The following is a 24,485-nucleotide window of genomic DNA, read 5'->3' as shown; positions in this document are numbered from 1 at the left end:
GAACGGACTTGTCCACACACGGAATAAAGTCCGTTCATTTTGAACGTGGCTCCAGGTTGACGGAACTAGCGAAGGAAGTCAATGTCGCAGCCTCCATCATCGCGATTGACACCTCACGAGCCCCGTCACCTGGTATGGATTTAAAGGGGAACCCCTACGCCGAAAAAACGGTGTGGGGGTCCCCCCAAAGTCCATGCCAGACCCTTATCCGAGCACGCAGCCTGGCCGGTCAGGAAAGGGGGTGGGGATGAGCGAGCGCCCTCCCCCTGAGCCGTACCAGGCTGCGTGCCATCAACATGGAGGGGTGCTTTGGGGAAGGAGGGCCCCCACCCCAAAGTACCTTGTCCCCATGTTGATGAGGACAAAGGCCTCTTCCCGACAACCCTGGCCGTTGGTTGTCGGGGTCTGTGGCCGGGGGGCTTATCAGAATCCGGGAGCCCCCTTTAATAAGGAGCCCCCAAGATTCCGGCCCCCCATCCTATGTGAATGAGTATGGGGCACGATGTACCCCTACCCATTCACCTGGGGGGGAAAAAGTGTTAATAAAAAAACACAACACAGGTTTTTAAAATACTTTATTAGACAGCTCCGGGGGTCTTCTTCTGTCTTTGGGGGTCTTCTCGCCGGACTCCTCCGCTATCTTCTGCTCTTTTACTAGCTCTTTTACTAGCGGAGGAGCCCGGCTTTCTCCTTCGTCACCGCTGCCGTCCGGAGGTCTTCTTCCGACTTCAGGGGTCTTGTCTCACTCTTCGGTTCTTGCCGGGCTTCCGCTTTCTTCTTCCAGCTCTTTTACTAGCATTGGCCCAGTCATGTCGCTGTCGCCGCTGCCTTCTGCTTTTTCTTTTTCTTCCTGCTTCTTCTTCTTCTTCCTTCTTCTTCAGCATCCTCCAGGACTAGTAGTAGTAGTGGTAAAATAGTAGTATAGTAGTAGAATAGTAGTGATAAAAAAGTCTTTGTGGATTTAATTAACCTTTTTTTTGGTTAATTCTCCTTTAAGGGGGTGTGGCAGGGGGCGTGTCCTATGCCTGCATACATTTGTTAGTAGGTGTCCCTCATTCCCATCTCAAAATGTTGGGAGGTATGAGAAAGGTACATATTTACAGTATTCCATTATAGGTGTACCTTTGCTGATCTTTTGTATAGCAACATGATCACTTCATACATATTGTTTATAGAAAAAAAAATGTTACAATTGTTGAAAATAGGAATAAAATATATGGCAATACAATATACAAAGAACTTTCTGTGTCATTTGTATTAAAGTATAACCAAAGGCACATTTTTTTTAGTATTGGATAGAGTGGAGAGGGATTAGAACCCCTGTCAGTTCTAGATTGTAAGCTCTAATAAGTAGGGTAACAATTTGTATTGTAATTGTAGTGTCTGCCCTCATATTGTAAAGCGCTCACAAACTTTTGACGCTATATAAATCCTGAATAATAATAATAATAATAATATTGTTGTCTGTGCCCCTGTTAAGGAGATTCATCCTCTCTACTTGTCCTGTTTACCATTATCATGAAAGTGAAAGTAAAAGAAAGTCCACAATTTTAGGTTATTCCCAGAGAAGTAAAGAGGGGGAATCTTCCAATGGGGACACTAGTTTTGGTAACCTGGGGGGGGGGGGGGGCCCTATGAGACAGGAAGTGATAAGAAATCTCCCCAATGAGACACGGATGGCGAAAAAAACTGACAGGGTTATAACCCTCCCTTACTCTATCCAAAATAAAAAAAGTTTTGCCTATAGTTTTACTTTAATTGTAATTGTGTTAATTTTGAACAGCATGTTATATTGTCTGTCATTCATGTGATTCTAGATTTTATCAGTCAGCGTGAAAGGTAACTTCTCTTATCAATTGGCTGAAGACAATGAAGTTGTGTATAGGATTAAGGCAGCTGGAGGTCGCATTATACCACAAATGGCACAATGCCTTCTGTGGAATCAAGCATCAGAAAGGTACCAGATGTGAATAATTGGGTACAGTAGAACCTTGGTTTGAGAGTAACTTGGTTTGAGAGTGTTTTGCAAGACATGCTATTTTTTAAAATAAATTTTGACTTGATATACAAGCGATGTCTTGATATACAAGTAGTGTCATGTCACAACTGAGTATAAAAGAGAAGAGATGTGCCTCTAAAGCACCATACACACTATCAGATTATCTTCTGAGTTTTTGCTTCAGATTTACCAAAACCATGTAGTAGAAGGGCCTGCCTGATTGCATACACATTGAAACTCCTAAGGTTTGTCCTCATATTATATGGTTTTGGTAAATCTGAAGGAAAAACTCAGCAGATAATCTGATAGTGTGTATGGGGCTTTAGTGTAGCAATATGGCTACATTTAATGAAAGTACAACATTTAGCAACTCTCATGATTGATGATTAAAACAGGCACATCTAAGTATGCAAGCATCTGGGGTCAAGCTGTCCACATAGACCATCCTCCACACCGCCATCAACGTCATCCCTTCCATGCTGCACTCCACGAGGGCTTCAAACATCACTTTCAGGGTAGTCTTCCAGTCACGATTGCAGACTGACAACGGTGAGAGTCGGCGGTGCGGAGGATGGTCTATATGGACAGCTTTACCCCAGATGCCTGCATACTTTGATATGCCTGTTTTAACCATCAACCATGTGAGTTGCTAAATGTTGTACCATCATTAGAATGTAACCGAATTGCTACATTTTAGAGGTGTCTCTCTTCTCTTTTATACTCCGTAGCTCCTGCTGGATTTTGCTTCTAATCCCCTGGTAGAGGCTGCCATTTGTGAATGGACATTTTATGCTTACACAACCTATTACATTGCTATAATATTTTTATATGGACTATAAACTGAAAGACCTATGAATAAATAGTTGTGGAACGAATCACCTGAGCTTCCATTATTTCTTATGGGGAAATTTGCTTTGATATACAAGTGCTTTTGATTACAAGCATGTTTCCGGAACTAATTATGCTGGCAATCCAAGGTTTAACTGTACTTTCTTCCTGTTCCCCTTCCTGTGGAAATGTTATTACAGGTTACATCACTCTTTATGTCTTTTTGTTTTTGTTTTTGGAGTTACTAGGGTAAAGGAAAGTACACACAAGGTTGATGCTTACCCTAGTTTTAAAGGATCATTTTGCAGTTGGCCAGTGGCCATATATTAGCCCAAAACGGGTTAATAAGATACTAAGCATGCTTATACAAGCACTTTCATTTTTTATTCTGATAACAAATTTGTGTAAAGATCAAGTTAAATAGAAATTCACATATAAAGCTATATATTTGGCAAGCATGATGTGAATAAGAAAATGATCTTCTAGTTACAGAACCACCTGTATAGGCAATGCAACTTAGCCTGGAGTTTAGTTAACTGCAAGGCTGGATTCACACCTATGCATTTTTTGTGCTTTTGCATTTTGCAGATTTTCACTGCAGTCCATTTAACATGGTTTCCTATGGAACATGTTCTGTAGTGCAAAAAGCACTAAAAATGCATAGGTGTGAATCCAGCCTTACAAACAACTCCTACTTACAAATGGAGGGAGGCAACAGTAAGGCTGGATTCACACCTATGCAGTTTTAGTGATTTTTGCATTTTACAGATTTGCACTACAGTCCATTTAACATGGTTTCCTATGGAACACGTTCTGTAGAGCAAATCTGCAAAATACAAAAAGCACTAAAAATGCATAGGTGTGACTCCAGCCTAAGGGAGAGGAAATCTACCCCTAGGAAAGGAAAATTCACTCCTGTAAGCCCTTGTACACACGGTCGGACATTCCGACAGAAAATGTCCGATCGGACCGCGTTGTCGGATAATCCGACCGAGCGTGGGCTCCATCGGACTTTTTCCGTCGGAATGACGACCTGTATATTTGAAGTGCCTGTATATTTGAATTGTTTTTGTAATCCTGGTTAACCAATCTTTAGCTAGACAGGAGACACCTTATTGCCTAAATTAGCTTTTAAAGTGGTGTAGCCACCAAAAAAATTAAAAATTGCTGAAAATTCATAAAAAAAATAAAAAAAAATAATTGGGAAAAAAAATAAAATTTACTCACCTCTAAATGCCTGTTGCTAGGGGGTCCCTCGTAGTCTGCCTTCTTCCTTGCCCGGGCTGGTGACATCACTTCCCCTCGCGCCGCATAGTCATCTGGGACCTTTCACGTGTCCCAGATGACTGTGCGGCGTATCACGGCGTCCGGCGCCCCCCGTGCATGTGCAGTGAAGCCACAGCCGGGTGCCCACAGTAAGAATGCCGGCACTGCGAGCGGAGCGGGGAACGAGGGGGGCTTCATTCCCCCACATCGCTGGACCCTGGGACAGGTAAGTGTCCGATTATTAAAAGTCAGCAGCTGCAGTATTTGTAGCTGCTGACTTTTAAATTTATTTTTTTAGGGGGCACCCCACTTTAAGCAGTGTCACTTTGCCACTTTTAGCCCATTTATTGAATAATCTGTCAGTATCATCACCTCTGAGACTATCCAAGCAGAATTTCTAATCTTTTGGTAGGAAACAGGTGACATATATACATTGACAGTGAATACATATACACCATTATAAATATCAGTGTGTATAACATCTTCCTTCCTTTATGTGAAAAATCATAAACTCTCATTGGATTTTGTGATCCGTTAAAAAATATGTGGGTCAAATAAAGCTTGATGAACACTTCAAGTGTTTTTGCTTCAAGTGACAAAACTCATCAGTTTGTGACATCAGAAGGTGATGTCAGAAGCACGTCTGAAACAAGAAATAGTAGTCCGCCATCTTGGACTCTGTATGTATATTGTGTGAAAATCCTTTTCACACAATGTAAGGATTATATATAATTCAAAGGATTCTGTGAAGAAATTGAGTGACGAAAAGCAACTGTAAGTGATGTCAGACGCACGTCTGGAACTAGAAATACTAGTCCACCATTTTCTATATGGATGTGCTTTTAGCTTCTCAATACATGTGAGCACCTTTTATATATATATAAAAATATATGTTTTTTTGTAAACCTGCGGCACTATGACCTTTTTATATTTTTTCTATATGGGGATATTGTAAGCCATTTTGCGAAGATTGCCCAATTTAAAAGAAGAGTGTGCAGGAGAAGAATTCTAAAGAATGCAATATTTTTTCCTGGGATATAAGGGCAGTATGTCTTGGTAAGAGTATATTGGCATGTGGGATATGGCACATGAGGGAGAAGTTGCACAGGGAAGAGTGCAGTTCTACACTTTGTGGTCACAGTTGGATGTGAGCACAATAAAATTATATATAAAATTTGGTTTATGGCATATTACACTATATAGTTTTTTTTCTTTTCTGGATACACTTTTGGAGGAATTAAGGGTGGACGACAACAGGTGGGAGAAAGAAGCAAATACACAGTTTTCATCAAGCTTTATTTAACCCACATATTTATTAAGGGTCATGCGATCCAGTGAGCGTTCATGATTTTCCACATAAAGGAGAGCCTGGGGAGAGCACAGATTTCCAGCTGCTATGGCATTTGACAAAAAATCATATTTTACTTGAGTGCTGAATAATTGTTCCTTACAACTGGCCATAGATTACTCATTCTTTTTTCTATTTTGATCAGCCAGTAGGCTAAACGAAAAAAAATGAACGAATGCCTCCCTGCTGGGACATTGTATTCTAACAGTGGGACATTCCACCATGGGAAATACAATAACTGCAGCTGAATTGGCTGTTCCACAAAAGTCAGACTTTTTTCGTTCTTTTTATAGTTTAGCCTACTGGCTGATCAAAAAGGAATGAGTAATCTATGGCCAGCTTTAAATCCACAGTTCTAATACATATACTGGACTAACATGGATCAAAATTCTGCTAGTCATTGCTGAACCAGCCGAATTTCAATCCCTCAATGACCACCTTAATGCGGTGTTCCAGCCAAAAGTGGAACCTCCGCTTATTTGCTCCCCCCCCCCCCCCCTCCGGTGTCACATTTGGCAGCTGCACCTTTAAGGGGGGAACAGGTACCTGTTTTTAACTTCCGGGAGACAGTGCCACTGTCCTTCAGCCCCCCTCCTCCTTCCTCCACTGCCGGGCCAGTTAGAAAGAGCAGTGAGCTTCGCACTTGCACAGTAGGAAACTGGCTCTGAAGCCGAAAGGCTTCACTACCGGTTTACCTTACGACGAATGGCAGCGGCAGCACCCGACAGCTGATCTGAAAATTGGCCAACAACCTGGGCTCCCTGGACAGGTAAGTGTCCATATATTAAAATTCAGCAGCTACAGTATTTGTAGCTGCTGACAGTTCATTTATTTTTCCCCAGGCAGAACACCGCTTTAAGTGGTTTCATAGGGTGCTGAAATTACCTCAGAAATCTCTGTGCTGGAATAATGTCATTGAACCAATGGTAATTCTGCATAGCAAACCCCCTAAGGCTCGGTTCACACAGGCGCTCAGTTCTGTACTACGGAACCGTTCTAATAGGAGCGACTCAAGTCGCTCCGACTTAGAAAAAAGGTTCCTGTACTACTTTTGCGGCGACTTTGGGCGACTTGCATTGACTTCTATACAGAAGTCGTTTTGCAAGTCGCCGCTGATCGTGTGCAGGTCGCGGCAGGTCGCGGCGCTGCAAGTCGTGCCGCCCGCTGTGTGAACCGAGCCTAAGGTGTCAGCGCATACCTGTAATGTTACTTTTAACTTCTGTAAAGAGCCACTGAGGCCTCCAGAAGTTCCCCTAAAATACCAACTTTCTGATAGTTAGCACTTACATAAGCTTAGATATGGCCCACAAGACTTGGAAATCAGATGTTCAGGAACTGACGATTGCCATATGGAGGTGGAGAGTAGCCTGTACTTTCTTCACCCCAGATGTCAGGGTTATTCAGAGGCTCCAAGTCAGGCTTAGAATATGACTACAGTACCATCTCAGGTAAAACTTGCCTTTGGTTTTATGGCTCCTAACCTAGTACAGTGCCCAGAGGCGTACTAAGTAGGGGGCGGGGGGTGCGGGCCGCCCCGGGTGCCGCACACTTGGGGGGTGTCAGGCCGACACCCCCCTCCGCGATTATAGGGGTGGCAGCGCTACGGGCATGGCAGCGCTCCAGGCACAGTGCGTGCGGTCACGGCCAGCCAGTCACAGTGCGTGCGTCCTCTCTAGTGACGCCCCCCCCCCCCGGCGCCGCGGAGTGATTCCTTCCTGTCTCTCCGCGTGTAGGACTGCAGTAAGGCGGCGATTCAGTCACTCAGCTACTCAGGCTCACTGACTCAGCATCGGCAGCATCTGGCATCTCCTGCACAGTGCACACAGTGAGTAAGTTGAGGGACTGCAGCTATACTAAACACATGATCCAGAAATGTTCTTTACACTGTAAAATGGCTGTAAAGTACAGGCTAATTTTTAATTAGTTAATCAGCCATTTCCATATGCTCAAACTGTTTGTCCCTAAACACCAATACTGGCAATGGCTGCTCAGTATTCACAGCAGGGAGAATTTTATGAGAAAAGTGTCTTTGGAGGGACAGTCCCTCCAAAGACACTTTTCTCATAAAATTCTCCCTGCTGTGAATACTGAGCAGCCATTGCCAGTCTAGTCTTAAAGTGGTAGTATGGTCAATTTTTTAACTTTTACCTACAGGAAAGCCTATAATAAGGCTTACCTGTAGGTAAAAATAATATCTTCTAAACCTGTACGGTTTAGGAGATATTCCCCTCGGTATGCGCCGCTGACTGCAGCGGCGCATGCGCACAAGGGGGTTCTCTCCGTGAAAATCCGGCAGCGCTCGTGCGGCCGGACTGAAATCTCCTGCGCGCATGCGCGGGAGTGACGATATCGCGGCTCCGGCCACTCACAGCGCCGGAGCCGCGATACCCGGAAGAGACGCTGAGGGAGCATGTCGGCTCCCTCGGCGTGGATCGGGCCAGTGTCGGAGCCTCGTTCTAAGGTAAGTATTTCATAATGAGCTAGTATGCGGTGCATACTAGCTCATTATGCATTTTGCTTTGCAGGTTTAAAAAAAAATAAAAATAATTGCGGGTTTACTACCGCTTTAAAGTCAAATTGCACTAGGCTGGCTCGAATGAAAATATAAATCACAATGCATTGCTAAAAATATGTTTTATTGCAAGGGGTATACGTATAACGTACACGTATTAGTGCCATCTGTCATCAGTGCCATATCAATGTCACGTGTCATCAGTGCCCTGTATTAGTGCCATCTGTCATCAGTGCCATATCAGTTTTACGTGTCATCAGTGCCCTGTATTAGTGCCATCTGTCATCAGTGTCACGTGTCATTAGTGCCACATATTAGTGCCATCTGTCATCAGTGCCACGTATCAGTGTCACGTGCCATCTGTTATCAGTGCCACGTGTCATTAGTGCCACGTATCAGTGTCACGTGCCATCTGTTATCAGTGCCACGTGTCATCAATGCCACGTATCAGTGCCATCTGTCATCAGTGTCACATGTCATCGGTATCACATATTAGTGCCATCTGTCATCAGTGCCACGTATTAGTGACATCTGTCATCAGTGCCATATCAGTGTCCCGTGTCATCAGTGCCCATATTAGTGCCATCTGTCATCAGTGCCATATCATCGTCACGTGTCATCAGTGCCACGTATCAGTGCCATTTGTCATCAATGCCACCTGTCAGTGTCACATGCCATCTGTTATCAGTGCCACGTGTCATCAATGCCACGTATCAGTGCCATCTGTCATCAGTGTCACATGTCATCGGTACCACATATTAGTGACATCTGTCATCAGTGCCATATCAGTGTCACATGTCATCAGTGCCCCATATTAGTGCCATCTGTCATCAGTGCCATATCAGTGTCACGTGTCATCAGTGCCACGTATCAGTGCCATTTGTCATCAATGCCACCTGTCAGTGTCACGTGCCATCTGTTATCAGTGTCACCTGTCATCAATGCCACGTATCAGTGCCATCTGTCATCAGTGCCACGTATTAGTGCCACGTGTCATCAGTGCCAAGTATAAGTGCCATCTGTCATCAGTGCTCCGTATTAGTGGCATCTGTCATCAGTGCCACGTATCAGTGCCACATCGTTGTCACGTGTCATTGTCCTGGTGCTCCAGGGCTTTCAAAAGTGTAATAGTTAGTCAACAATTTAGGCCTCATGCACACGAGACGCAGTTAAACGCGCGTTCAGATGCAGTTGGACAGTTTTTTCAACTGCCCCTGAACTCATTCAATGTTATCCTATGTGTCCATGCACACAGTCTCGTTTTTTTCCGTTTTTATGCAGTTGCGTTTAATCTCGTTTTTCCAGAAGCAAAAAAATGCGTTCAGAAGTAAGGCCTCATGCACACGAGACGCAGATGAAACCTCTGTTAAAAAAAAGCTGAAACGCGCGTTTAGAAACGCGCGTTTTGCCGCGTTTCCATGTCGCGTTTAGACGCGTTTAGACGCGTTTAGACGCGTTTGCGTTTAGACGCGTTTATAAAGATAACATCATGTAGACCCTCCCCAAGCTCTCAAAGCATTTTTTTTAACTATTTCTGCTATTTTGATCAGAGTGAGCAGCAGCAGCATAGAGAGCAGTTGTACACTTGCATTTGCCGTGTCACCTGCCACGGCACCTGCCACAAGTTGTGGATTGTCCACTTGCCACGTCACTTGCCACAAGTTGGGGATTGTCCACTTGCCACATCACCTGCCACGTCACCTGCCACAAATTGTGGATTGTCCACTTGCCACGTCACTTGCCACATCACCTGCCACGTCACTTGCCACGAGATGTGGATTGTCCACTTTCCACGTCATCTGCCATGCCACCTGCCACAAGCTGTGGATTGTCCACTTGCCACGTCACCAGCCACATCACCTGCCACAAGTTGTGGATTGTCTACTTGCCGCGTCACTTGCCACATCACCTGCCACGTCACTTGCCACGTCACCTGCCACAAGTTGTGGATTGTTCACTTGCCACGTCACCTGCCACGTCACCTGCCACAAGTTGTGGATTGTCCACTTGCCACGTCACTTGCCACAAGCTGTGGATTGTCCACTTGCCACATCACTTGCCACGTCACCTGCCACATCACTTGCCACGTCACCTGCCACAAGTTTTGGATTGTCCACTTGCCACGTCACTTGCCACGTCAGCTGTCACGTCACTTGCCACGAGATGTGGATTGTCCACTTTCCACGTCATCTGCCATGCCACCTGCCACAAGCTGTGGATTGTCCACTTGACACGTCACCAGCCACATCACCTGCCACAAGTTGTGGATTGTCCACTTGCCACGTGACTTGCCACATCACCTGCCACGTCACTTGCCACATCACCTGCCACAAGTTGTGGATTGTCTACTTGCCGCGTCACTTGCCACTTCACCTGCCACGTCACTTACCACGTCACCTGCCACAAGTTGTGGATTGTTCACTTGCCACGTCACCTGCCACAAGTTGTGGATTGTCCACTTGCCACGTCACTTGCCACAAGCTGTGGATTGTCCACTTGCCACATCACTTGCCACGTCACCTGCCACGTCACTTGCCACGTCACCTGCCACGTCACCTGCCACAAGTTTTGGATTGTCCACTTGCCACGTCACTTGCCACGTCACTTGCCACAAGTTGGGGATTGTCCACTTGCCACATCACCTGCCACGTCACCTGTCACAAGTTGTGGATTGTCCACTTGCCACATCACTTGCCACCTGCCATGTCACTTGCCACAAGTTGTGGATTGTCCACTTGCCACGTCACTTGCCACAAGTTGTGGATTGTCCACTTGCAATTGCAATTGTTTAAAATATTTTTCTAATGGTTTTTCATCATTTGCAATCATTTTTGAGATTTTTAATGTAAAAAAAAAGGTCACCTTTAAAAACGCATATAAACGCAAACGCGGCTAAACGCGGTAGCGGCGTTTTGCCGCGTTTTACCGCGTTTTGCCGCGTTTTGCATCTGAAACGCAGAAATTTTTGTTTCTGAACGCATTTTTTTGCTTCTGGAAAAACGAGATTAAACGCAACTGCATATAAACGGAAAAAAACGAGACTGTGTGCATGGACACATAGGATAACATTGAATGAGTTCAGGTGCAGTTGAAAAAACTGTCCAACTGCATCTAAACGCGCGTTTAACTGCGTCTCGTGTGCATGAGGCTTAAAAATTTCCACGTTTCAGACGCAAAACGCGGCAAAACGCGGTAAAACGCGGCAAAACGCCGCTACCGCGTTTTGCCGCGTTTGCGTTTATATGCGTTTTTAAAGGTGACCTTTTTTTTTACATTAAAAATCTCAAAAATGATTGCAAATGATGAAAAACCATTAGAAAAATATTTTAAACAATTGCAATTGCAAGTGGACAATCCACAACTTGTGGCAAGTGACATGGCAGGTGGCAAGTGACGTGGCAAGTGGATAATCCACAACTTGTGGCAAGTGACATGGCAGGTGGCAAGTGATGTGGCAAGTGGACAATCCACAACTTGTGGCAAGTGACGTGGCAGGTGAAGTGGCAAGTGACGTGGAAAGTGGACAATCCACAACTTGTGGCAGGTGACGTGGCAAGTGACCTGGCAGGTGACGCGGCAAGTGACCTGGTAGGTGACGTGGCAAGTGGAAAATCAACAACTTGTGGCAGGTGACTGGCATGTGACGTGGCAAGTAGACAATCCATAACTTGTGGCAGGTGACGTGGCAAGTGACGTGGCAAGTGGACAATCCACTTGTGGCAGGGGACGTGGCAAGTGATGTGGCAAGTGGACAATCCACTTGTGGCGGGGGATGTGGCAAGTGACGTGGCGAGTGGACAATCCACAACTTGTGTCAGGTGACGTGGCAAGTGGACAATCCACAACTTGTGGCAGGTGATGTGGCAAGTGATGTGGCAAGTGGACAATCCACTTGTGGCAGGTGACGTGGCAGGGGACGTGGCAAGGGACGTGGCAAGTGGACAATCCACAACTTGTGGCAGGTGACGTGGCAGGTGACGTGGAAAGTGATGTAGCAAGTGGACAATCCACAACTTGTGGCAGGTGATGTGGCTGGTGACGTGGCAAGTGGACAATCCACATCTTGTGGCAGGAGACGTGGCAGGTGACGTGGAAAGTGGTGTGGCAAGTGGACAATCCACAACTTGTGGCAGGTGATGTGGCTGGTGACGTGGCAAGTGGACAATCCACAACTTGTGGCAGGTGGCATGGCAGGTGACGTGGAAAGTGGACAATCCACATCTTGTGGCAAGTGACGTGGCAGGTGATGTGGCAAGTGACGTGGCAAGTGACGTGGCAAGAGGACAATCCACAACTTGTGGCAGGTGACGTGGCAGGTGACGTGGCAGGTGACGTGGCAGGTGATGTGACAAGTGGACAATCCACATCTTGTGGCAAGTGATGTGGCAGCTGACGTGGCAAGTGACGTGGCAAGTGGACAATCCAAAACTTGTGGCAGGTGACGTGGCAAGTGACGTGGCAAGTGACGTGGCAGGTGACGTGGCAAGTGACGTGGCAAGTGGACAATCCACATCTCGTGGCAAGTGACGTGGCAGGTGATGTGGCAAGTGACGTGGCAAGTGGACAATCCACAACTTGTGGCAGGTGACGTGGCAGGTGACGTGGCAGGTGACGTGGCAGGTGATGTGACAAGTGGACAATCCACATCTTGTGGCAAGTGATGTGGCAGCTGACGTGGCAAGTGACGTGGCAAGTGGACAATCCAAAACTTGTGGCAGGTGATGTGGCAAGTGACGTGGCAGGTGACGTGGCAAGTGACGTGGCAGGTGACGTGGCAAGTGACGTGGCAAGTGGACAATCCACATCTCGTGGCAAGTGACGTGGCAGGTGATGTGGCAAGTGACGTGGCAAGTGGACAATCCACAACTTGTGGCAGGTGATGTGGCAAGTGATGTGGCAGGTGACGTGGCAAATGGACAATCCACATCTCGTGGCAAGTGACGTGGCAGGTGATGTGGCAAGTGATGTGGCAAGTGGACAATCCACAACTTGTGGCAGGTGACGTGGCAGGTGATGTGGCAAGTGATGTGGCAGGTGATGTGACAAGTGGACAATCCACATCTTGTGGCAAGTGACGTGGCAGCTGACGTGGCAAGTGACGTGGCAAGTGGACAATCCAAAACTTGTGGCAGGTGACGTGGCAAGTGACGTGGCAGGTGACGTGGCAAGTGACGTGGCAAGTGGACAATCCACAGCTTGTGGCAAGTGACATGGCAGGTGGCAAGTGATGTGGCAAGTGGACAATCCACAACTTGTGACAGGTGACGTGGCAGGTGATGTGGCAAGTGGACAATCCCCAACTTGTGGCAAGTGACGTGGCAAGTGACGTGGCAAGTGGACAATCCAAAACTTGTGGCAGGTGACGTGGCAAGTGACGTGGCAGGTGATGTGGCAAGTCACGTGGCAAGTGGACAATCCACAACTTGTGGCAGGTGACGTGGCAAGTGACACGCTAAATACAAGTACACTGCAGCTCTCACAGCTGCTGCTACTCACTCTGGTCTCACAAAATTGCTGAAATAGTTAATTTTTGAGCTGGGGAGGGTCTATGATGTTAGCTTAACTAAACGCTTCTAGACGCAAACGCGGTAAAACGCCGCTAAATCGCGGTAAAAATCGCGGCAAAACGCGCGTTTCTAAACGCCGGTTTCAACATGTGTCCAGCAGCGTTTGCATCTGCGTCTCGTGTGCATGAAGCCTTAGATGTGTAATTTATGCTCCTAGAACACGTGACAGTGCTCCCTGCATGTTGGGCCTCTCTATGTGGCCAGGCTGTGAAAAAGTCCCACACATGTGGTATTTTAATTCTCAGGAGGTGTAGCAGAATTTATTTTGGGGTGTCATTTGTAGCATACACATGCCATGTGAGAGGAATGACCAATTACAATGACAATTTTGTGGGGAAAAAATCTTTATCCGGTTCTTGGGACACTATTCCTCTCACTGACGCCAACGAGTCACCATTCCTTCCTTTGACACCAACAATAGGGCATGATTCCTCCCATTGACAAATTTGTGCAATAACTATTCTCGAGAAAATGAAAAAAAGTTGTGGGTGTTTTTTCATTTAAAATTTGGGGGGGGGGGGTGCCAGGTGTAGGATCCGCCCCGGGTGCCAAACGCTCTAGGTACGCCCCTGCTTTAAACTCACTGAGGGGATACATATCTAATTTTCATCTTGGCATTCATCTTGTACTGAGCTATCCTACTAGCTAAATCGTATGGCTGCAAATCTTTGCATGCAATGACTCCGCATTTGTCTTCTACTACAAGGAGGCCCAGTACTTTCCCACATCCATGTCCCTGTGAGTGGTCAATAGTTTATTTCAGTTTTGTTGTCAACTTTCTGTTCCTGTGTTTTACATTTACAATCAGTTTTCTGAGACATAGCTATTCCTTACCAGCTAGCGTGAACCAAAATAGTCTGTACCCTCCAGCTATGCAAACTCAGTGACCCGCTCACAGAGCATGAGGCCTTTCAGCAGGGTCTCATCCCTTCATGTCACTGTTGTCAATCAGTCACTATTTGTGTACTGCTAGAAATGTGTTCAGTTCACCGAGTCCAAAGAGCTTAAGGTATATTTTGGTCATGGGCTAGGCTTTTCATTGTACTTGGAATGAAGTTTCAAGGAACTGTATAGAGTGGTGCACATATTTTGCATTCTTGTTTAAAAGTGTTGCTTACCAGAATTTGTGCAAATGTTTTTCTTAATAATAGCAGTCATTTTGTTGAAATGTGAGAGTAATTCTATGTATTTTGTTTTTGTAGATGGCTTCCAAATGGTCCTTTGTGCAGAGTGGTGTCAGACACAACAGAGTATGTGGAGTGTGCCTGCTCGCACATGTCCTCCTATGCTGTGTTTGCTCACATCGACGACCTTTCATCCTACAATGAAGCCTTTTTTTTTGCTGGATTTATTTGCATTTCTGGTTAGTGGTTTTCATTAAAAACTTATAGTGTTTACCTGTAAAATTATTTTGTTACATTTTGACACTGATGTATGATTCAAAATAATGACATACTGTATGCCATATGGCTATCACTAACATAGATGGGTAACACTAGGGGGAGATTTACTAAAACTGGTGCACACTGTTATGACTGTGTGTCATAACCAGTAAGCTTCCAGGTTTTAGGCCGGGTTCACACTGGTGTGATATACACTTCAACTTTGGGAGCACATGTCGCATGACGCGTATAAATCAATGGTTCTCTATGAGAGCCATCTTAACTGGTCCGACACAAGTCGGTCTGACTTTGAAAAAGTTTCCTGCACTACTTTGGTCTGACTTGGGCACAATTTCAGCCCATTGATTTGAATGTAAGTCACAACCAAGTTGGATCATCGTCTTAAAGTGTTTTTTAAGCCACTCTGACCTGTTTATACTATCAGTGCTTTCTCATAATGACAAGTGCCCCTGTGTATGGGATTTATCAAAATAAAGCAGTATATACCTTATTTCTGAGTGCCGATCGGCACTCATGTAACCAGCTCTGTCCTCTCCCCATCTGACGGCTAAAGCGGGAGGGACCAAGGATCCTTCATTGATGTCACTCGGGAGGAGAGAGCCATCCGGTCACAGGAGTGGCTGTATACAGTGGTGTGAAAAAGTGTTTGCCCCCTTCCTCATTTCCTGTTCCTTTGCATGTTTGTCACACTTAAGTGTTTCGGAACATCAAACCAATTTAAACAATAGTCAAGGACAACACAAGTAAACACAAAATGCAATTTGTAAATGAAGGTGTTTATTATTAAAGGTGAAAAAAAATCCAAACCATCATGGCCCTGTGTGAAAAAGTGATTGCCCCCCTTGTTAAAACATACTATAACTGTGGTTGTCCACACCTGAGTTCAATTTCTCTAGCCACACCCAGGCCTGATTATTGCCACACCTGTTCACAATCAAGGCATCACTTAAATAGGAGCTGCTTGACACAGTAAGGTCCACCAGAAGATCCTTAAAAGCTACACATCATGCCGAGACCCAAAGAAATTCAGGAACAATTGAGAAAGAAACTAATTGAGATCTATCAGTCTGGAAAGGGTTATAAAGCCATTTCCAAAGCTTTGGGAATCCAGCGAACCACAGTGAGAGCCATTATCCACAAATGGCGAAGACATGGAACAGTGGTGAACCTTCCCAGGAGTGGCCGGCCGCCCAAAATTACCCCAAGAGCGCAGCGACGACTCATCCAAGAGGTCACAAAAGACCCCACAACAACGTCCAAGGAACTGCAGGCCTCACTTGCCTCAGTTAAGGTCAGCATTCATGCCTCCACCATCAAGAAAAGACTGGGCAAAAATGGCCTGCATGGCAGAGTTCCAAGGAGAAAACCACTGCTGAGCAAAAAGAACATCAAAGCTCGTCTCAATTTCTCCACAACACATCTTGATGATCCCCAAGACTTTTGGGACAACATTCTGTGGACCGATGAGACAAAAGTGGAACTCTTTGGAAGGTGTGTGTCACACAGTATATCTGGCGTAGAAGGAACACTGCATTTCATAAAAAGAACATTATACCAACAGTAAAATATGGTGGTGGTAGTGTGATGGTCTGGGGCTGTTTTGCTGCTTCAGGACCTGGAAGACTTGCCGTGATAAAAGGAACTATGAATTCTGCTGTCTACCAAGAGATCCTGAAGGAGAATGTCCGACCATCTGTTCGTGTACTCAAGCTGAAACGAACTTGGGTTCTGCAGCAGGACAATGATCCTAAACACACCAGCAAGTCCACCACCGAATGGCTGAAGAAAAACAAAATGAAGACTTTGGAGTGGCCTAGCCAAAGTCCTGACCTGAATCCTATTGAGATGTTGTGGTATGACCTTAAAAAGGCCGTTCATGCTCGAAAACCCTCTAATGTAACTGAATTAGGACAATTCTGCAAAGATGAGTGGGCCAAAATTCCTCCAGGACGCTGTAAAAGCCTCATTGCACGTTATCGCAAACACTTGGTTGCAGTTGTTGCTGCTAAGGGTGGCCCAACCAGTTACTAGGTTTAGGGGGCTATCACTTTTTCACACAGGGCCATGATGGTTTGGATTTTTTTTCACCTTTAATAATAAACACCTTCATTTACAAATTGCATTTTGTGTTTACTTGTGTTGTCCTTGACTATTGTTTAAATTGGTTTGATGTTCCGAAACACTTAAGTGTGACAAACATGCAAAGGAACAGGAAATGAGGAAGGGGTCAAACACTTTTTCACACCACTGTATATATATATATATATCTCGTATATACTGCTTTATTTTTATAAATCATACACACAGGGGCACTTGTCATTAGGCTTCAATTGATCCCAATTGTGGCATGCAACTTATACTTTGAGGATCTTGGAACCCCACGCCAAAATTGAAAAAGAAAAACACAGCGTGGGCCTGCTCCAAGATTATGGACTTTGAAGGGAAACCCAACGCCAGAAAAAATAATGTGGGGTCCTCCCCAAATTCCATACCAGACCCTGGTACCCAGAAATCCCGTCCGCTTGTGACGTCACCGCCCTATTATGCCCCAGGCGATGATGTCACAGAGGGGGTCTCCGTATAATGTCACGGGTGGTAGCTCCCATGGCTATGGAGTAAGTAATGGCACACGCTGGAGCTAACACAACAGTGGGAGCTATCGTCAGGAGAAGACATTAGGAGGGAGAAGAACCAAAGGAAGAAAATAGCAGAGGGAGAAGAACCGGAGGCAGAAGAACCAGAGGGAGAAGACACTGGAGGGAAAAGAACCGGAGGAAGAAGACACGTTGGAGCTACATTATTAAGGTATTTTTCAAAAATCTGTATACTGGTTTTATTTTTTGGTTGACACTTTTTTGGGTGAATGAGTAAGGGTACAATGTACCCAATACTCATTCACATAGGGTGGGGGGCCGGGATCTGGGGGGGCTTCCAGATATAATATTGTTTTTTATTTTGGCATGGGCCCCCCCAAGATTCATTCCAGACTCAAAGGACCTGGTATTGTCGGACCAAAGTGGGATCCCAATCATTGAAGTCACATCAAAGTCGTAGGGCAAAGTCAGATCGGAGGTCGTCCAACTGTGAACCCTGCTTTATTGTCAAAGCTTAATTGAACAAGCTGAAGTTAGAAGCTGATTGGTTACTATGCACATATGCACCAGATTCTGCGTGCACCAGTTTTAGTAAAAGTTGCATTTTTTTCTGTGAAATTATAGTTGTGCAGTTATTTATAAAGCACATATTTTCAGGAAAAAATGCACTAGAAGGAATTTTAGTGCAAACAAAAGCAATATTATACCCAATTATTAGTAAAATATAAAATATGGTGTTGTGTCAAGTAAATAAATACCAAACATGTCAAACCTTAAAATTGCACACACCTGTGGAATCATGAAAAACTATGGTGCCCAAAATTACAGGTTATCAGTTTACAGTAAACCATTCATTATGGCCAGAAAGTTTCTCTCATTCTGACATGCATGACAATGCCTCACATGTGTGCCGCAATCAATGTTTACATACACATGCTTGGCCTATATGTCACTTTTTATATGTGTAGCACTGACCCCGAAGGAGCTGCTGGTTTTTGTTGGGCTTACCGTTACCTCACCTGCTCACTGTGTCCGTCTTAGAGGTCCCGTTGTAGAGTTGATTAAAGAATATTAGCTCCGACACTTAGTCCTTTTTCTGCATGTTTATTTAACAAAAACACACACTTTTGCAATAGAAGGGTAGAGGATAAGGGGAATTCAGGTACCTTTGTTTTGCGGGTTAAAGGTATTTCCTTGATCCAGAGGACAAACGATTTTCACAAGTTGGATCTAGCAATCACCAGATAGGCCTCTCTCACTGACCTAGCAGCCGGTGAGATGCTCAAACAAAGTCTCTGCCACAGACTTGATAAGTTTAGCGATCTTGTTATGCAATCCTCTGCCACAAGGCACAATAAGCTTCTGGTTGCAAAATTTAAGAGTTTCCCCACAATACCTGATTCTTTCAGCCGACCTGGCGATACTGTGTGGTAGACAACCCAGGATGCATCCTTCAACTGAGTCTCCAGGCTTCTCCATGAGGCACCAGCCTTATTGCTCGGTCCTCCTCAGAAAAGTCCTCCCCTGGATCCTCCAAGTGCTTGGCTTTTCCCCGCAGGCAAGAAAGCACAGGATCATCTCTGGATCAGTAGGCCTCAGAACCTCTGGGCCTACTCTTCAGTTGTGAAGCCTCGGGTCAGCCGGCTACGGGGCATTGATCAAAGCAGCACACACCCCTGAATAGGAGGGCCACAAGGTTGGGAAAAACAAACCCCAGAAAATGGTGTCGGAACATTAAGTACCCTTACTCAAAATGCACAGCAGGTAGACCACTCCCACCGGCTGTTTCTGAGTAAAGGGGTACCCAATACATTTAGCTTGTTGCATTTCCAACACTTACCGATGGTGACAGCGACACCCACGGTCAAGTGGATATTAGCACAACCCAGCCAAACTGGTACAGAAGCCAGAACTTTTGCATAAGTAGTCTGAGCCAAATTGCAGCTTCAGACAAACTTAAATTTACAAAAATACTAGCATCGGTATTAAAAATACCAGCTCTACATATGGTATGTGTGAGGGGTAAGGGGGATTCTTAAAAATGTGTCATTTTTATTTAATATATATATATATATATATATTTTAACTTTCTTGCTAAAAAGCACCCTATGCAATAGCATGGGCAGGTGACAGGTACTCTTTATAGAGACATTGGGGGTCTATTAGATCCCCAATGTCTCCCCTACCATCCAGTACAGCTATTCAAACACTGATTGTGCTTGAATAGCTGCATCCTTGGCTACACTAGCAGAGGAATGACAGCGGCATCCCCAGGAAGTGACATAAGAAACATTGCTGCTGGGTTCGATAGCCTTTGGGGGGATTGAGGAATGGCTGTACTTTGAGGTTGCCATGCTCTTTCTGGGCGAGCAGTTTACCACAGTCCCAGGAGGGACAAGAGCCTGGAACTGCCATAGGGGAGGGGGCGCACTTTGAGCAGCCCATAAAAGTAATTGTGTGGCTGTAGAGCTGTCTAGTGATGGACGAACTTCCGACGGGACGTTTCGCGAACGCGAAACGCGAACGGACACAAACGTTCGCGAAAACGACCGTTCGCCGCGGGCTCCATTGACTTCAATGGGAGGCGAATTTCGCAAACCTTTAGGTCGAATTTGCGGCCACGGGGTAATTATTAGGGGGTAGCACGTAGTCCCACCACCTGGACAATAGCATAATACATGTATGAGGTGAATTTGGGATCGATAACTACAAGCATTTTTTTTTTATTTGGGAAATTGTTCTGACAATTCAGGACTATGGAGCTAATGAAGGCAATGGAGGAGAGGGAAGGTCAGGGACCAGGGTAGGCAAACAAGAGGGTGCAGGAGATACAGAGCACTGACAGCAGCACCGTAATACAGAGCACTGACATCAGCACCGTGACATACAGCGCTGACAGCAGCTCCGTGACATACAGCGCTGACAGCAGCTCCGTGACATACAGCGCTGACAGCAGCTCCGTGACATACAGCGCTGACAGCAGCTCCGTGACATACAGCGCTGACAGCAGCTCCGTGACATACAGCGCTGACAGCAGCACCGTGACATACAGCGCTGACAGCAGCTCCGTGACATACAGCGCTGACAGCAGCTCCGTGACATACAGCGCTGACAGCAGCTCCGTGACATACAGCACTGACAGCAGCTCCGTGACATACAGCGCTGACAGCAGCTCCGTGACATACAGCGCTGACAGCAGCACCGTGACATACAGCGCTGACAGCAGCTCCGTGACATACAGCGCTGACAGCAGCTCCGTGACATACAGCGCTGACAGCAGCTCCGTGACATACAGCGCTGACAGCAGCTCCGTGACATACAGCGCTGACAGCAGCTCCGTGACATACAGCGCTGACAGCAGCACCGTGACATACAGCGCTGACAGCAGCTCCGTGACATACAGCGCTGACAGCAGCTCCGTGACATACAGCGCTGACAGCAGCTCCGTGACATACAGCACTGACAGCAGCTCCGTGACATACAGCGCTGACAGCAGCTCCGTGACATACAGCGCTGACAGCAGCACCGTGACATACAGCGCTGACAGCAGCTCCGTGACATACAGCGCTGACAGCAGCTCCGTGACATACAGCGCTGACAGCAGCTCCGTGACATACAGCGCTGACAGCAGCTCCGTGACATACAGCGCTGACAGCAGCTCCGTGACATACAGCGCTGACAGCAGCTCCGTGACATACAGCGCTGACATCAGCACCGTGACATACAGCGCTGACAGCAGCTCCGTGACATACAGCGCTGACAGCAGCTCCGTGACATACAGCGCTGACAGCAGCTCCGTGACATACAGCGCTGACAGCAGCTCCGTGACATACAGCGCTGACAGCAGCTCCGTGACATACAGCGCTGACAGCAGCACCGTGACATACAGCGCTGACAGCAGCTCCGTGACATACAGCGCTGACAGCAGCTCCGTGACATACAGCGCTGACAGCAGCTCCGTGACATACAGCGCTGACAGCAGCTCCGTGACATACAGCGCTGACAGCAGCACCGTGACATACAGCGCTGACAGCAGCTCCGTGACATACAGCGCTGACAGCAGCTCCGTGACATACAGCGCTGACAGCAGCTCCGTGACATACAGCACTGACAGCAGCTCCGTGACATACAGCGCTGACAGCAGCTCCGTGACATACAGCGCTGACAGCAGCACCGTGACATACAGCGCTGACAGCAGCTCCGTGACATACAGCGCTGACAGCAGCTCCGTGACATACAGCGCTGACAGCAGCTCCGTGACATACAGCGCTGACAGCAGCTCCGTGACATACAGCGCTGACAGCAGCTCCGTGACATACAGCGCTGACAGCAGCTCCGTGACATACAGCGCTGACAGCAGCTCCGTGACATACAGCGCTGACAGCAGCTCCGTGACATACAGCGCTGACAGCAGCTCCGTGACATACAGCGCTGACAGCAGCTCCGTGACATACAGCGCTGACAGCAGCACCGTAAGCAGCCCCAGGAGGAAGTCAGCACAGCACAGGGATGGTGTGATCCCCTCATAATAAGAACCCCCAGGAGGAAGTCAGCACAGCACAGGGATGGTGGGAGCCCCTCATAATAAGAACACCCAGGAGGAAGTCAGCACAGCACAGGGATGGTGGGAACCCCTCATAATAAGCAGCCCCAGTAGAAATATGACACCGCTCAACCTCTTCAAAGAGGAGGGTAGGGGCATATAGTACGGTGTGCTTTTTTGGGTCAGGGAAGTGAGCCAAATGAATTAAGAAGGTCTGTGTGCTTGATTCCAAAAATTGTTTATAGACATATACATGGTCTACTGATCACATGTGTTGAATTCCTCCGAGATCCATGCCTCATTCATTTTTAGAAATGTGAGGTAGTTAACACTGTGGTGAGCTAGGCGAGTACGCTTATCGGTCACAATCCCCCCTGCTGCGCTGAACGTCCTTTCGGACAGGACACTGGATGAGGGGCAAGCCAACAGTTCGATTGCAAATTGGGCAAGCTCTGGCCAGAGGTCAAGCCTGCCCACCCAGTAGTCTAGGGGTTCATCACTCCTCAGAGCGTCCACATCGGCCGTTAACCCAATGTAGTCGGACACCTGACGGTCTAGGCGTTCCCTGATGCTGGATCCGGATGACACCTGTCGATGGGTCGGCTGAAAGAATGACCTCATATCCGAAGTCACCAACACATCTTCAAACCGGCCTCTTCTTGCAGGCGCTGTTGGATTGGTACCCGCAAATCCTTCTCTGGGAGTGGGAATTGCTCCTCTGCCAGCGCACGCAAAAGCAGAATGCAGCATTTCTCGAAGCAAGGCCTGGAAGTGCTGCATTCTGACAGCCCTCTGCGACGGCGGTAACATTTCCGCCATTTTGTGTTTGTACCGGGGGTCTAAGTACGTTGCCACCCAGTACTGGTCCTTGACCCTCATGCTTTTTATACGGGGGTCCCTATTAAAACACTGGAGCATGAAGGCCCCCATTTGCACTAAAGTGGAAGCGGTGTGGTGGCCTGGCTCCTGCTCATCATCCAGGATAATGTCGTCCTCTTCATTCTCCTCTCCCCATCCTCGCACAACAGGGATCCCAGAAAGGTTTAAAGCATGCTCTTCTTGCTCCTGCTCATCCGCCCCGGCACCATCCTCCTCTGACTCCTCATCAGACTCCTGTTGTTGACTTGTCTCAGATAGAGTAGCCCCCCCTGGGAATTCATCCAGCATTGCGACTTCCTCATCTTCCCGCTCCTGCTCCTCCACAGCCTGATCAATGACACGACGCAATGCACGCTCCAGAAAGAAGGCATAAGGTACCATGTCACTGATGGCGCCATGGCTGCGACTGACCAGTTTGGTGATCTCCTCAAATGGCCGCAGAAGTCTGCATGTGTCGCGCATGAGCAGCCACTGGCGCGGTGAAAAAAAACCCAGCTCCCCAGAACCGTTTCTTTCGCAGAGTTCATACAGGTAGACGTTAACTGCACGTTTCTGCTGGAGCAGCCTATCAAGCATATAGAAGGTTGAGTTCCATCGCGTCGGGCAATCGCAAATAAGACGTCTGACCGGCAGATGGTGTCGCCGCTGAATGTCAGCAAGGCGAGCCATGGCCGTGTAAGATCTTCTGAAATGGGCCGAGATTTTCCTTGCCTGCCGCAAGATGTCCTGGACCCCAGGGTATTTGACAAGGAATCGCTGCACGACCAAGTTTAAGACGTGTGCCATGCACGGCACGTGCGTGATTTTGCCCTGTTTCAATGCGCTAAGCAGATTGGCACCGTTGTCACACACCACTTTACCAACTGTCAAATTGAGCGGTGTTAGCCACTCATCTGCCTGTGAACGCAAAGCTGAAAGGAGTGCCGGGCCAGTGTGGCTCTTTGCTTCCAGGCACAACAGACGCAGCACGGCATGGCAACGTCTCACCTGGCATGTGGAATAGGTTCTGGGGAGCTTGGGCGGTGCAGTGGAAGAGACGCTAGCAGCGGAAAAGGAGGAGGCAGCTGAGGAGGAGAGGGAGGAGGATGGAGTAGGAGGAGGAGAAGAAGAGTCAGGCCTGCATGCAATCCGTGGCGGTAAAACCAAATCTACACGGGTGCCACGGGTTACATGCTTGACGGCCGTCAGAAGGTTCACCCAGTGGGCAGTAAAACTGATATACCTTCCCTGCCCGTGTTTGCTAGACCACGTGTCTGTGGTCAGATGTATCTTGGCACCGACACTGTGTGCCAGAGATACATTCACTTGCCGCTGAACATGGCCATATAGCTCTGGGATGCCCTTCTCTGAGAAATACTTCCTTCCTGGGACCTTCCATTGTGGTGTTCCAATGGCCACAAATTTGCGAAAGGCCTCCGAGTCCACCAGTTTATATGGCAGTAGTTGGCGGGCTATGAGTTCTGACAAGCCAGCCGCCAACCGTTGGGCAAGAGGGTTATCCGGCGTCATCATTTTTTTACGCTCAAACATTAGGCCCACGGAAGCC

General features: G+C 47.1%; 1 protein-coding gene across 2 annotated transcripts in view; it reads left to right on the top strand.

The window, feature by feature from the left end:
* Positions 1 to 24,485, top strand: part of ADGRV1 (adhesion G protein-coupled receptor V1) — a 710,193-nt gene that overhangs the window by 406,102 nt on the left and 279,606 nt on the right. For both annotated transcript variants that reach the window (XM_077462401.1, XM_077462400.1), the window contains 2 exons: positions 1,818 to 1,957; positions 14,723 to 14,883. In XM_077462401.1, the coding sequence (XP_077318527.1) occupies positions 1,818 to 1,957; positions 14,723 to 14,883 (301 nt within the window). The remainder of the gene's footprint in view (positions 1 to 1,817; positions 1,958 to 14,722; positions 14,884 to 24,485) is intronic.

Source organism: Lithobates pipiens, unplaced genomic scaffold (genome assembly GCF_037356315.1).
Source record: "Lithobates pipiens isolate NorthernLeopardFrog02 unplaced genomic scaffold, aLitPip1_a1.2 Scaffold_3, whole genome shotgun sequence".
NCBI lineage: Eukaryota > Metazoa > Chordata > Amphibia > Anura > Ranidae > Lithobates > Lithobates pipiens.
Note: the sequence above shows the minus strand (reverse complement) of the source record. Positions and strands in the feature narration are given on the sequence as shown.